The 16,109-nt window shown below is 42.9% G+C and overlaps 1 protein-coding gene and 1 pseudogene across 2 annotated transcripts in view; one reads left to right on the top strand and one right to left on the bottom strand.

Moving 5' to 3' along the window:
• The window catches only part of CNMD (chondromodulin), a 159,876-nt gene that overhangs the window by 111,062 nt on the left and 32,705 nt on the right, over positions 1-16,109 (bottom strand). For both annotated transcript variants that reach the window (XM_089668799.1, XM_089668798.1), the window contains exon 4: positions 2,395-2,508. In XM_089668799.1, the coding sequence (XP_089524925.1) occupies positions 2,395-2,508 (114 nt within the window). The remainder of the gene's footprint in view (positions 1-2,394; positions 2,509-16,109) is intronic.
• LOC149469672 (elongation factor 1-alpha 1-like) lies at positions 3,396-15,433 on the top strand (annotated as a pseudogene).

The following is a 16,109-nucleotide window of genomic DNA, read 5'->3' as shown; positions in this document are numbered from 1 at the left end:
AGTTAGTTACTGTATATATCATGTTGTATAATGTACCTGTCTAAAACTGGGACACACAAAAAAAACTATTTTAACTAGTAGGATAATAAGGACACTGTATACAAACTGGGTTTATAGTGTAATGAACTATGAACAGGTGGACAGCAATAAAAAGAACAGTTTCCTACCCCCCTTGATGAAGCCCTGGGTTTGTCTGCAAGGTATACATATATTAGTGTAAATGTATTGAGCTCATAGTGAAAAATGAATGCAGTAAGGCATGGGCAGGTACCGCATATACCATGATGAGTGGCTATCATATTAAATTATGGGGGGGCTGAACGCAAGAATGGCAAAGATTCCCTTTAAATTCAGATGGAGTACCACAAGGACATATAGTGGTGCTGATAGGCTGAGATGTCACCTCCTGCTCCCATGATAGATACATGGGACCACAGGCATGCTATACCTATGACTGGGGACACGTCTAATAAGACAAAACTTTCATTAACAGAAACTTGTTGAGCAATGATAATTTCAAGAGGAATATTTTAACATAGTTACATAGCTGGTCTGGTGGAAAAAAGACAAAAGTCCATCCAGTTCAACCAAAAATAAAAAAAGTTATAATCCTATACCCACCATTGATCCAGAGGAAGGCAAAAAACCCAGCAAAGCATGATCCAATTTGCTCAAGCAGGGGAAAAAATTCCTTCATGATCCCCTGAGAGGCAATCAGATATTCCCTGGATCAACTTCACAGGAGACCTAGAGCCCAGCAGGGGACTAGGAGCTAAAAAGTCCCCAAGGGAGCTGGGGCCTCGCTGTCCAAATAACCTGTGCCATTTAACACCTCGTAAAAAGATAATGCAGCCTTCCCAGGAGTTCAAAAGACATTGAACAAGATAACCTTTTTAAAAATCCATTTTTCCCCTATGTCTCCTATCTTGGAATATGAGAGACTTACATAAAAAACCAGGCATATCGTCAGATTGGCCAAGAGGAGACGAACATTTTGGTTGGAATACATAGGAAAGCAGAAAAGTAGATCTTGTGAACCATTCAGTGTAGAATTTCATATTTAATATCTAATCAATCCTCAGATGTGTTCGCATAATAATCTACTCACGGGTGGAGTGTCACTTATGCATATGGAAAGTTATGAGCCAAAGTTTGAACTAGAAGAGATTTTGGCTCTAGTTTAGGCCTACGCCCAGACGATCCCTCCCTAAACGGAGTATTGGTCCTTGACTTCAGAGACACCCCCTGCTGAGGAACTACAAATTGGGTTGTCAGGCCTAAGAAAAGAAGTTGAAGAAGTCTCCCATTTTAACATCAGAACCACCTGGGGAGACCCGTAACCTTTCGCTCTGAAACTTGATCTGCAAACCCAAGGCTGTTTGGCAAGTACTTTAACCCTTTAACCTCCTTCTGTACCTGTTTACTGTGCTGTTGTTCTCTGTATATTTATATATATATATTGGTTACATCTTTTTTCTGAAAATATTTTTATTGCACCCTTTTTGACCTTTTAGTAATAAATCTTTCCTTCTGAAAATGTTGAACTGTTTCTATAGCTCTTAATTGCAATTTACGAATTCCTGTCTCTAAAAAGAGCGCTACTGTGTTTGTTTAACCCTCTGTATAACGGGCCTGCAGTGACCGTGTTATACAGACGATTATCTCAACCATTATAGTGTTATAGCTGATATTGCTGAGTTTCCTCTTTCTCTGGAGGTGGTAGCAGTGTGAAGGGTTAATTGCATAATTAACCTGACCCAGTAACAATCGCTCAGGCTGCCGGTACATAGATTGTGGTCCAATTAGCTGGAAAATCGTTCTGCAGGGTGCAGCTGGGTTTGGCATTGTTACGCATGTGACATCGCGGTTTTAGATTGGCTAGTCCTTCGGTCACGAGTTTGGTGAGAAGGGCTGGGGTCTGACGCCACCTTCGTCACATATTGGTGGCAGCGATCGTGGGATTGTCACATATTGGTAGCAGCGATCTTGCGTCTGTCACACCTCCCTCTCCGCAGCCCAGCGCTCACTGCATACAGCGGTGGCGAGAACTCAGCGATCAGCGGTCATGTGATCGCTGAATTCTTACCGTTAGAGCCAGATGCAGCATAGGACCAATGCTGCATCCACCTGGGTAAATATAATTTGAAAAAAAAACCCCCCCACACTTCTCTTTTAAAGAACACTGTGCACTGCTTGACTATATGGCTGTCCAATGTCCAGTTTTTTTTTCCTCACATTACTATGTTTATTAGAAAACTCAGTCATATAGAAGTTTGCTGTTATTGTCATCGAAGCTTCCAGAAATCATGCAGAAAATATAATCTGATACTGCAACTTTTGGGTCACAATGGGCTTAAATTGTGACATATTCCTATTCTTTTGTCTGGTGCTTACCAACTCAAACGAGAGGCTTTCCTTTGTCACGCTGTCAACATCCGGAACGTGAGCCTTGGCTTGAGCTTTAATGTAGCATTTTTCTCCTCCAGCAAAACGAATTCCAGTAATACCCTAAAAAGATAGACACAGTTATACACAATGGCCATACGCCCGTACGCCACAGATCCTCATACTAACTGACACTGTATGCCTTATCTCTTCAACCTGCACATAAATGTACAATGCTTCTTATATAAAAACACAGAAATGTAAGCCAAGTAGAAAAACCAAATATGAATAATGCAGCAAGAGGGTAAACTGTTGACTGGCACTGGCAGGAATAAGATCAGAATCACAGGTTTCCTTCCAGTTTATCTTGCACATAGAGCAGGAAATTATTACAATCATGGTTTGTCTATTTCCCCTTAAGTAGATTTTCCTTAACTCTCTTTCCTGGAGACACAACAGGAAGTGAGGACAAATGTCTCAGAAATTATTTAAAATCACCGCTTAGACAGCTGTCACTTAAAGTGGTTGTAAACTCTGTCATATATCCAGTGAAGTGACTGACATCAGGTGAAATACAGCAGTGGTCTCCAAAATGCGGCCCTTTGCTTGCTTTTATCTGGCCCTTGGAGCACTATTTCTCCACTGATACCAATCAACAATGGGGAATAATTCCCCCCCACTGAAACCAATGAAAGAACACAATTCTACCCAATGACTCAAACGATGGGGCACAATTTCTCCCAATGACACTAACAATGGGGAAAATGACACCAAAAATGGGGTATTGTTTTTTTCAACTGACGTTGAGACCTTTTCTATGCTTAATGACTGCAGTCCAGCCCCCCTAAAGTCCGAAGGACAATAAAGTGGATCCTCAGATGAAAAGAAGCTTGTAAACCCTTAGGAGATCCTGTGTACAAAGTATTTGCTGCATTTAAATTCATGCAGGAGTTGCTGTGCAGTGGTGTCCAATAATTAGCCCTGCCTACCTGCCTAGATATCCAACCTCAATGAACAAAGGAGTCAGAGTTCTGACTGGCTGCTCAGGAGGTGAGGGGGCTTAACAGGCAGTGCAGAATGAGCCCACACAGCTCCTGCTCCCAGATGCTGCCAGACTGAACGACACATTGCTGTCTCCTCATCTCTCCTGCCAGCTATTCATGGCACAGAGAGAGTGGAAAGTGTCAGCTTGTGTTGTTGTGAATGATTGCAGCTGAAGAAGACAGCTTTCATTCACCATAACACAAGCTGACAACCACACACACCAGCTACTACACTTACCAAGGGAGACTAGTGTAGTAGCTGGTGTGGTGTTGTCGACTTGTGTTCTTGTAATTGAAAGTGCTCTCCTAAAGCTACAATCATTCACAACACAAGCTGACAGTTTCCACGCTCTCTGTGCCCTGAATAGCTGGTGGCAGGTCTGGACTCAGTGTAAACAGGAGAGATGAGGAGACAGCACTGCACAGCAGAACGATGTTCCATCTGGCAGCTTAGCATGACAGGGAGCAGGGGCTGTGTGGGCTCTGTGTGCACTGCCTGTCAAGCCCCTTCTCCTCGTGAGCTGTCAGTCAGAACTCTGACTACCTTGTTCAGTGAAGTAGAATAGCTAGGCAGGTGGGCAGATACCATTGCTCCGAAACCTGCATAGATTTAAATGTGGCAAGTGGTATGTGCATGGCAGGGATATGGAGACATACTGCAGACTGGAACGGGGGCAGGGTTCAATGATAACTATAACACCCCTCAAATGAATGCACATATTTTTAGGCTTTCTTGGGGTGTACTCAAGTGTGCTGTCCATTCAGAGTGATGTGCCACGATCATAGCTCCTATACACATGCATCCAATGACACAGCAGATCACCAGTAAAGGCAGTTGCTGGTTATCGACTGCACTTTCCCATGCTGTCATAGTGTGAGGAAAGTACTGCCAATAACCGGCAATTGTCAGAGGATGGATCAGCACCGATCATCAGTGCCCTGATGATCAGTGCCCAGCAGTGCCACCCACCAGTGCCGCCCACCTGTGTCCATCAGTGCTACCCACCTGTGCCCATCAGTGCCACCCAGCAGTGCCCATCAGTGCCCAGTGCCTCCCACCTGTGCCCAGCAGTGCCACCCACCAGTGCCCATCAGTGCTGCCCAGCAGTGCCACCCATCAATGCCCAGCAGTGCTGCCAGTCAGTGCCACCCATCAATGCCCAGCAGTGCTGCCAGTCAGTGCCACCCATTAATGCCCCGCAGTGCTGCCAGTCAGTGCCACCCATCATTGTTGCATATCAGTGCTGCCTCATCAGTGCTGTCTATCAGTGCCCATCAGTGCTGCCTATCAGTGCAGTCTTATCAACGCACATCAGTGAAGGAGAAAAATGACATGTTTGCAAAATTGTATAATAGAAACAAAGAAAAACTTTTTTTTTCAAAATTTTTGCTCTTTTTTTTGTTTATAGCGCAAACATTAAAACACCCAATGGCGATTAAATACCTGAGCACATTGAAAATACATTATAACAAGGTTTTTAACTTTGGTGTCCCAGCAGGACACTTTTAAATGTGAGTGCAGTTTTTTTTTTTTTTAAATAAATCACGCTATATTTATATACTACTCTATGGCCAGTGTTTCTGTTTACATATGCGGAGGATATGTGGGATAAAGAGGAGACGGGACCGTTTGCAGCAGAGTGAGGAGGAAAGAGGAGTCATCTACACAGTATACCTACCTGGGTTAAAAGGGAAAGACGGTATTTGACCTATGCAATTTGGGTCATAAAAGGAGGTGAGAGTACACATGTATGTCTCTGGTGGAGGAGCACCTATAGGAATATATGTGGATATAAGCAATAAAGAGCACCTGTTTGGGAACAAATTATAAAGGCATGGATCAAGCACGCATTATGGACTTTTAAGTTGTATTCAGTGTATTCACCGTTGTTGCATAATCACATGATTTGGATGCTTTAATTCATATATGAGGTTATAGAGATATATGCGCGGCACTGTTTTTGTCTATGATAAATAATGTTTTTTTTTCCCATGCAATGTAACTTGTACTAAAAAAAATTACTAATCCAGAAGGAGTTAAAGTGTTACTAAACCCACAACAGTAAAATCAGTCTGTATATGCAGTAAAGCATGCTTCTTATACTCACTGTGCAACCTAAGGGGTAATTCCTCCACACTGCGTAAAAAGACTGTTTGATCCCGTCTTGTCTGATCCTCCCATTCTTTTGCTGTCCCCAATCTATCTGCCAAAAAGTTAGAGCAGCAGTGGCAAGTCTGCTCATGCTCGGTTTAGTGTGTATTGCTAGAGGTTTTTTTTGGGAGGGTGCAACGTGATCTACACTGATCAGCACTGTCCATATAGAGGGTCAGCGGTTATGCAGCCTCATAGGACAGTCAGAGCAGAATGAAAACTCCTCCTACAAGTTTAGACAGTGCTCTGCTGGACACAGATAGAAGTCACAAGACTTCTCAAACTGCTGATGAGAAAAGGTATTTAGCAGTTTCTATTTATTAAAATAATTGCATTTCCATGTTCTGTGGACTGTGTAAGACCGGATATAGTGAATTCAGGGTCCTGGACTTAGTAACACTTTTATTCCCTAGCACAGCCCCCTCTCTTCCTGCACTGGACAGTCCACTTCTTTTCCTGGAGCATCTAATTACTCTCTGTGCTGCCCCAGTACCTCTGCCCCTCCCTTTACATCCCTACATATCCTTTCATATGTAGCTACCAGGGGCAGAGCAAAGGAAAATACTACAGATTGTCACAGGAGGGCTGTTTGTCATCACATTCAAGATGACAGCTGCCAGTAGCAGTTTCAGGGCTTCTGGATATCTACACAAGGGAGGGTTTTACAGGTAAATACCATTCATTAAATAATATTGCACATATAATATTTTTAGAACAAATTTTGTTGATATGATTCTGGAGACAGGGTCTCCTTAAAGAGAAGGTATGAAGAGGTATGTATAGATCACTAACAACTTGCATATATCACACCTCCGTCTCCAATAAACAACCCTAAATGAAGGTCAGAGTGAATGTCCTTAAAGAGGTTCTAAACTGTCCAAGCCCACAAATGGCAAGCAGTAGACAGTCACCAGTACTACCTGCAGGCATGCTGCAGCTGACTTTTTGCCTTGTTTCACAATGTGTCTCTGTGTGGAGGTTATGTAGAATATTCTAGCATTCCTGGTCCCTTTATTGCCTTCAACCACATATGCGGCTCAATCATTTATCACATAAATAAAAGAAAAAAGAAGGGACTGATAGAGCTCATTGTATTTATTGATAGTGTTTTTAGCCCATTGCTTTTACTAGCCAACAAAAAAAAGCACCAGATCATGCTAAAAACGGTGCTTCACAATAGGCAGTAAAAATGTACCAGTCTCTCACCACTCAGCAAACCCAAAATGGCCGCATGACAACGTCATTGGCTAGGCTACACCCATATACACGTTAAACCCGTTGGGACAGACTTAATCAGTAGGACTACTGTACTACGCTATATTATTTTTTTCTTAGTTCTTTAGGGGGTGTTGTGAAATCACTCTAACAGTGTTTAGCTTGCAACTTGTCACAATTTGTTTCATTGTCATATTAGAACATTAATGGGGGGCTGCTCAGGCTGTTTCATGGTCATATATGCATGGAGAACATCAAGAAAAAAGAAGAAGAATCCAAATTATATTCTAATAGAAATCCAAAAAGTATTTCTGCCACCATTTTGCCTTCAATACAAAGCCAGATATAAACATTTAAAACAGTGGTCTCAAAACTGCAGCCTAGGGGCCAGATGTGGCCCTTTGCATGTCTTTATCTGGCACCTGAGACACCATTCCACCAACTGACACCAATGATGGGGCAGCATCCGCCAACTGACACCAATGATGGGGCAACATTCCACCAATTGACACCAATGATGGGGCACCATTCCACTAACTGACACCAATGATGGGCCACCGTTACACCAACTGAAATTAACGATAGGCCACAATTCCACCAACTGACATCATTAGCATTGGCATTGTTCATCCCATTGATTCTAACAATGGGGCACGATTTCTACTATTAAAACCAATTATGGGCATTTTCTATTCCCACTGGCCACAGTCCAGCGCTTCTAAAGCCTGAAGGACAGTAAACTGGCCCTTTGCTTAGTAAGTTTGGAGACCCCTGATTTAAAATACACTCATCCGCAGATGTAAACAAGCCGCAGTATATCAATTGAAAATTGTATCAAAAAAGACTAATAGGAACAATCTGACACTCCTGGAAGTGCCAAATTCCAAACAGACTGGCAGAGGCTGCAGTGCTGGAACAGTGGGTAAGTAGGGCACCGGTGCTATCGTAGATGAATACCACCTTTTCTATGCAAGAGACTGAATTCATTATTTCTTTAGAGGCCTGACAGGGTCTGAGTATGTTAAAGATAGTGTGGGGAAGGCAAATATTGTTTTACATGTAATTAAGTATATTTCTTAGTGCTCCAAATTATATTAACATTCCATATCTAGAAAGCCCCAAGTGCCAAGAATTCCAGATAACACATCAGTCTCAGTCTTTACATAAAATTAGAAGAAGTGTGATAAAGATATCTACTAAGCATATCTTGCTTTGAGCAAAACGGAGAGAGCCTCTCGGATTGTTAAGAATTACATAACAGTTCTGCTATGGAGTTGTTAAACTGATGGCTATTACTTATTTCTGCTACAAATTTGCCTATCCTGCTTTTTGATTTTTTTTGTTGCTTCACAAGAGTATAGGTCCCTGGCTCATCCAGGGATATTTTTTTTCGAAGAGCATAGTTTTTACACATGGGTGCTCCCTCTGTTGCTTTATGTCTGTTCTCAGCTGGGATCAGCTCTCGGTCTCCATATCTCAGTGCTGTAGTCGTGGAGGGAAGCTGACAATATAGATGAGTGTTAAGGCTGAATGAAACACTGACACAAGGCAATGGCCAAGCCACATTCATACACATTCGATATACGAAAGGGCAGAGACAAAGGAGAGCACATTTTCTACACTGTTAAGTGCAGGAATCCAATGTTCTTTTCAATTATCTATCTGCGTGCATAGCGTTTTGTCACTGTCACAGGAATAGACGTGAACACTGCATATTTGAACTGGCTGAAAGCATCATGTGATTTTTTTTACATTTACTTGTATGAGACTCATGAACTATGTATGCATGTATATAACATCTCATATTTTATCTGCCCATGTATGACTGTAGTTTCGCTAATGCAATTACATACGGACATTAAATTACATACAGACTGTCATTGTTGACTTCCTTCTAGTTCTCTCTGGCTTCAGTACTTTCTGAGTGTTTAACCCATAACAAGCATGTGACCAGTGAAGGATTGGCATTACAGTCCAGCTTTTGTAACCACCATCCATTTTTTTTTATTTCTATGCAAAGGGTCTAGTTTGGGAACACTGCAAAATAAACTGGACCACACCCTCCCCTTTCCCACCAGCATCCATTGTCCTGGTAAAGGTTTCAAGATCAAAGGCTACGTTCACACTAGCCTTGTGTGCAGGCGGCAGAGAGGCGTTTGGGAAGCGTTTTTACCGCTTCCCAAACGCCTCTGCCAATTCTGCACATTACAGCACATGGTGCTGTTCTAACGGCAGCATTTGCGTCGCGTCGCGTTGCGTCGCGGCAAAACGGACGCCTCTGGACGAGTCAGGAGGCTTTGAAGCCTCCTATTCTCGTCTATGGTGCCGCTCCGCAAACGCCTGGCCGGCGTTTGCGGTGCGGTTGCGACACGGTTGCGGGGCGTTTGCGGAGCGGTAACACCATTCAAACTGCATTATAGGCGTTTGTGGGGCGTTATTAACGCTCGGCAAACGCCTAGCAACCGCCGCTAAACCGCGCATGCGGCGTTTGCCGAGCGTTAAAAAACGCTCCGCAAACGCCGGACCAACGCTTGCCAAACGCTATAGGGGCGTTTGGCAAGCGTTGGCAAAACAGCCTAGTGTGAACGAGCCCAAAGTGTCAAACTGTCTTTCTCTGAAATCAGGGGCAGAGACAGTAGTTCCTGTGTGACTAAAACTTGCAAACAATGGTTGAAGGCTTCATTCATAAATACATTGTAACACTTTTGTTACAATGTATTATGTTTATTACTTATATATAGATCAATCTGCCCTTTTACTTGCACATCACACCGGTTACAACAACTTGCAATTGTAAAAATGAAAATAAAATGTACTGTTATAAAAGTAGTTCCCATTTAACCCTTTATTAACTCTTTGCGTACCCTAATTAGTCTTTATTAACAGTTTCTCCTTTTTGTATGATTTTTTACTAAAAAGCTTTCATGTTTTTTTCCTTTTCTTTATTCATTTTTGTAGTATTCTATTAAAACACACACTGATCAGTCATAACATTATGAACACTGACAGGCAATGTGAATAACATTGATTATCTTGCGGCAATGGCATGTGAAAGTGGATGGGATATATTAGACAGCATGTGAACATGTTGTCACTGAATTTGGCTTACATTTACATAGGCTATCCCCCCTCCAGTCCATCATGAATACTGCTGCCAGGCTCATCCACCTTACCAACCGTTCAGTGTCTGCTACCCCTCTCTGCCAATCCCTCCACTGGCTTCCACTCGCTCAACGAATAAAATTCAAAATACTAACAACTTACAAAGCCATCCACAACTCTGCCCCCAGCTACATCACCAAGCTGGTCTCAAAATATCAACCAAACTGCTCTCTTCGTTCCTTCCAAGACCTTCTGCTCTCTAGTTCCCGTGCCACCTCCTCCCATGCTCACATCCAGGACTTCTCCCGAGCTTCCACCATCCTATGGACTCCCTACCCCAATCTTTCTGGCTGTCTCCTAATCTATCCACCTTTAGAGGATCCATAAAAACCTCTCTCTTTAAAGAAGGCTATCCTGCTTTTACCTAGTAAATCACCATTTATTTCCTCCATCAGCTCATCCACCCACAACTATTACCTTTGCATCACTCAACCCTTCCTCCTAGATTGTAAGCTCTAACGAGCAGGGCCCTCTGTTTCCCCTTGTACCAAATTTTATTGTAAATGTAATGTTTACCTTCATTTTGTAAAGCGCTGCGCAAACTGTTGGCGCTATATAAATCCTAAATAATAATGTATAATAATAACTGAAGTTTATGTGTTGAAAGCAGTACAAATGGGCAAGCATAAGGATTTGAGGGACTTACAAGGGCCAAATTGTAATGGCTAGAAGACTGGGTCAGAGAAACGCCAAAACTGTAGCTTTTATAAAATGTTCTCAGTCTGCAGTGGTCAGGACCTACCAAAACTGATCCAACATAGGAAAACTGAGGAACCAACGACAGGATCATGGGCAGCCAAGGCTCACTAATGCTAGTGTGGAGCGAAGGTCTGTGTAGCCTCATCCAATAGAAAAGCTACTGTAGCTTAAGTTGCTGAAAAAGTTAATACTGGTTTTGATAGAAAGGTATCAGAACACACACCACACCACATTTTTGTTGTATATGGGGCTACTTAGCCACAAACATGTCAGGGTGCCCATAAGGCAAAAGTGCCTACATTGGGTACGTGAGCATCAGAATTGGACCACGGGGCAATGGAAGAAGGTGGCCTACTTTAATGAATTCAAGAATGGTTTGAGGAACACAGCAACAAAGTTCAAGGTGTTAGCTTGGCCTCACAATTCTCCAGATCTCAATCCAATCGAGTATCTGTAGGAGATGCTGGAAAAACAAGTCTGATCTATGCAGGCCCCACCTCATAACTTATAGGATTTAAAAGGATCTGCTATTAACAGCTTGGTGCCAGATACCACAGCATACCTTCAGAGGTCTAGAGGAGTCCATGCCTTGAGGGTCATGGTGAGTGGTTACAATGTTATGGCTGATCGGTATACAAAACTTTAAAAAAGATTATAAAAAGTTCACTAGGCTACTTTTCTTTGGAGGTGGAACAATTTTATTGTCACAGGGGTCTAAATATCTATGTCACCCAGTATTCACACATTTTTCTAATTTGACTCAGTTGGAAAATGTGCCAATCCTGGGTGAGAGTTGTGTAAAAACATTTATAAAAAGACCCCTTAGGGCTCCAAAACGCTCAACAAACAAACTCCCATGTAATAAACCTGTGGCTCGTCATAAATGATTGCTCAGGCACCTGTAGCTCAACGCCTGATGCGCAACAAAGCTACATGAGCAAGTTTTCAGGCCGACTAGCATTTTTGACCCCATGTATTTCAAAGGTGTAGCACCTTCCTAGGTAGTTAGGGGAGCTAGTTCAGGTTTTTTCAGCTAAGGAGGTTGAGTAGCAGCCTGGGCTGAGTCAGAAGGGGTTATTTTAGGTCAGGGCTGAGAGGTTCTGCAGGTCAGTTCCCTGATACCTCCCCCTGCTCTAGAATCTTGAAGAAGATTCTAAAAGCAGTGGGGGGGGGGGGTGAAGAGGGGCTGGCCTGCACACTTAGGGGTCCCTGACCATTCCCAGAGCAGAAGGTTTGGCATGTTGCCAGAATATGTTAGAGCCTGCTCAACAGCAGGAGAGTTTGGGTGGAAGATGGACTGAGAAGACTGAGGGGCAGGAGCCTAGGAGGGGGCCCAGTTGGGAAGGAGCGGTGGGCTGTTATGGCAGTGATGCTGGAAAGGAGGAAAGCTCAGACCTCATCAGCCCCCCAGAGCGAGGACCACCTGTGTAGCAGGGAAGAAGCCATCTCAGCGGAGGGCCTGACAGTAGCTTCCAACCCACTAACTCATAGGGACAAGTCTGAGTGAGTAATCCTATACCCCCTGGGCCAGTTAAAGGGGAAAGGAACACTCTGGTGGAGAACCTAATTAGATCCTTACCCAGAACTGTTCATCCTAAAAGTGGCAGGTACTGGATCCCCTTGCCCAGGGATTCCTTCAGACAGCTGGATTCAGGATGATTATCTGGGGTCTGGGGTGGTACACCAGGAGAGGCTGGAGAGCTCTTCAAAAAGAGGTTTTGCTCAGCAAAACCTCGTACATAGTTCCAGGAAGTTGTCAGTTGCAGTTCCCTTGGGCATCCCTTATACCCCTTACCCCATCCACGTTATTTATCCCCTAATAAAATCCAAAACAAAACAAGCTCAAGGACTATTTACTGTCGCCTGGGTGCAAGTCTGTGAGGAATGCATATTGCCTGGCTGTGCAGTACTATAGGAGGACTCAAATCTCTAGCAACTCTTAAGGGGGTAGTGCTACAAAGGGAATGCCTGTAAACACTTTCAAGTGTTTTTTCAAATGTTTTTCAGGCATTTGTTAGCCTGTAAAAACTGGTCTCCTCCCCTTAGTGCTTTACGTTGGCTAAAACTAAAACGCACATACGCTTGCAAAAACACCATTAAATTGCTCTTCCCAGGTGTGAATGCAGCCTAATGATGAAAACCTGGCTCTGTTTTAACATGCTAAGGGACTAAGCAACCCTAGTTCATCAATACACACTAATGTTTAGACATAATTGCTGTTTTCCTGCTTGGGTGTGCTGTAAAGGGGCTGTTATTGCTGACCTATTTCTGTAGATGCTAGTTGCCTGGCTATTATGTCCACTCACTAACTTCAATCATTTCTGAGTCACAGACCTGAAATAACTATGCAGATAAGAAAAATCAGAGAAAAAGTTACAAGTCCTTATCTGCTTACTTGTTTTGGTATTAAAAACATAAAGAGTAACTCCACTTTCTTGGGAAAAAATAGCAAATAAAAAAATAATATAGCATATATAGTCATGGTCAAAAATATTGCCACCCCTGCATTTCTGATAATGTACTTCGCCCAGAAAATTGTTGCAATTACGAATGTTTAGGTATTCTCATGTTTATTTCTTTTGTTGGTATTACACAAAAAAATGGAGAAACAAATAGCCAAATCTGACACATTCCACGCAAAACTCCAAAATAGGACTGGACAAAATTATTGGCACCCTCAATTTAATATTTGGTAGCACACCCCTTGGAAAAAATAACTGAAATCAATCGCTTACAGTGACCTTCAATGAGTTTCTTACACCTCTCTACTGGAATTTTGGATCACTCTTCTTTTCCCAATATGCTTTGGCCTTGGACAAACTGATGGCTGAGCATGAACGAGATATTACCCTCGACATTTTCCTGTAGAAATTTGAGACTAGCAAGTACTATGTCACAATTAAAGGATAAGTTCATCATTTAGACAAAATAAATGCACTTTTTTTTGCAGGTAAAAAAGCGTGCATTTATTATTATTGTCTACAGGAGCCTAGAAAGCATTGCACCACCGATCAGTAGATCACTGATGCTATGCAGGTCTCCTGCAGACCTGTCAGAATATCTGCTTGCCCTACAAGATGTACGATCAAGCAGATATTCGGACAGGAAGCTTCAATGACCTACGAAACTTCACAACGCCATGGTAGTTCATTGAAAACTACAAACCGACAGCTGCTAAGGCTGTCGGGACTTGCAGTTCATTCATTCACGGAAGTCCATGATTGAATGATGCGGCATGCAGGCTGTTTTCAAATTTGACAAGATAACATGGGGAGACTTCTTCCCACATTATCTGTCGGGGAGGGGGCGGTGGGCGGCGGCTGCAGCTTTAGAAACATGTTACATTTTCCACCCTAAAAATGGGTGGAACGTATAATATGTTCCCAAAGGTGAACTTATCCTTTAATGATGCACCTGGCTACAGAGATTTCATCAAGCACATGATCACTGGCACATGTCTGACTGTGCTGCGCTTATTGTTGCTGCTGGTGTCGACAAGTTCGAAGTTGATCTTTCAGAGAATTGAGAAACTTGTAACATACTCTTTGGTCTACACTCTGGGAGTGAAACAGCTTATTGATGGTGCTAACAAAATGGATTTCATTGAGTCACCATACAGTCAGAAGAGCTACAAGCAAATTGCAAAGGAAGTCAACACTTACATAAAAAAAATGGTTAAAACCCAGATACTGTTCAAAATGCTTGAACACAGAAGCAATATGCCATGTGGTTCAAGGGATGGAGCATCAAGGTGGGAAAAGGCGATGGAGTCACACTACTGGAAGCTTTTAACTGCATTCTACAATCTAGCTGCCCTAGTGACAAGCCTCCTTGTCTGCTTCTGCAGGATGTGTACAAGATTGGTGGTATTGGTACAGTACCAGTAAGTCATGCTGAAACTGGTATCCTGAAGCCAAGTATGGAGGCTACCACTTTTACTGCAGTCAATGCAACAACTGAACTCAAGTCTGTTAAAATACACCATGAAGCTTCGAGCAAGGCTTTGCCGATGACAACACTTGTTTCAATGTAAAGAACATTTCAAAAATAGATATCCATTGTAGTGATGTTGCTGGTGATAGTAAGAACAACCCACCATTGGAAGGTGGTGGGTGCACTACACATATTATCCTGAACCACCCAGGACAGATCAGTGCCTGTGCTGGATTGCCATACTATTCTTACAGTGAAGGAAATAAGTATTTTATCCCCTGCTGATTTTGAATGTTTGCCCACTCACAAAAAAATGATCAGTCTAAAAATCGAATGGTAGGTGTATTGTAACACTGAGAGACAAAATAGCAACACAAAATGCAAAATAAATGCATGTCTAACAAATTATGCACTATGGACAGGTGTCTTTTAATCAGGTAACAAAATGAGATTAGCAGCACTCCCTTTAAGAGACTGCTTCTAATCTCTACCTGTATGAAAGACACCTGGTAGCCAGAAATCCTGTTGAATGATAGGGGATCAAATACGTATTTCCCCCATGAACATGCAAATCAGTGCATAGTTTGCTGAGCTGACGAAGAAGATCAATCGTCGTTCTGGTAAGAATCTGGAAGAAATCCCCAGGTCTGGTGACACTGCCATTATGGACCTGGTCTCTGGCAAGCTCATGTGTCTTGAGATCTTCTCTGACTATTCTCCCCTTGGACGCTTCACTGTGCATCACTTGAGGCAGACTGGTGCTGTTGTTGTCATCATGGCTGTCGAAAAGAAGGAGAAGAGGAGAAGAGAGAGAAGAGGGGGTATTGGGAGACGGGGACAATAGAAAGCAACAGTAGGGTGGTTCCTCAACTGAATCTCACTTAAGTGACCCCGCCAACCGCATCTCGGCACGGACCGCAAGGTCCAATAGGCGGATAAGCCAAAATGAAAATTAGTCCTTTACTTACTTTTAATGCTGCTTTCCTACCTTCCTAAAATATGTAGCCTATTTTCAGGTTGGCTCTGTAGTTTCTGAGATATAGCAGATGCATTTTTTAAATTATAGGGTTATTTATCTCAGTCTTTGGTTTTGTAAGACCGGTGGCCGCTATTCCTTGTATTCCACCTGCCACCAGTCTTGTCACATCCCGCTGTAGTTCTTTGTACAGTGATGCAGTCCCTGCTTGCTGTAGTGGGTGAGTCTGTGAGTCTGAGACTAGTGGTCTGATCTTCCCACAGGCAATATTTGCGGGCTCAGTGTACCCGCCCACATTCACTACAGTTCCCTTTGCTTGATGGGAACTGTAGTTTGTAATGAGTTTAGAGTGAGAGTGGAGGATATGAGGTCTCCTCTCCTTGCATTTACACCTCCTCCTTGGCTCGGCTGAAGCTGCTATTTATTTAATCAGTGATAACGTCATGAATTTTCTACCTGATTTTTCTCCTGAACGGTGGGGTTTTTAACAGACTAACTAAGGCCGCGTTCACTCCATATGTGCAGAAAAACTGATGGAAACTGA

This window comes from Staurois parvus, unplaced genomic scaffold (assembly GCF_062004578.1).
Source record: "Staurois parvus isolate SC_StPar_1 unplaced genomic scaffold, SC_StPar_1.0 ptg000064l, whole genome shotgun sequence".
Taxonomy (NCBI): domain Eukaryota; kingdom Metazoa; phylum Chordata; class Amphibia; order Anura; family Ranidae; genus Staurois; species Staurois parvus.
This window is presented reverse-complemented; position numbering and strand designations above follow the sequence as displayed.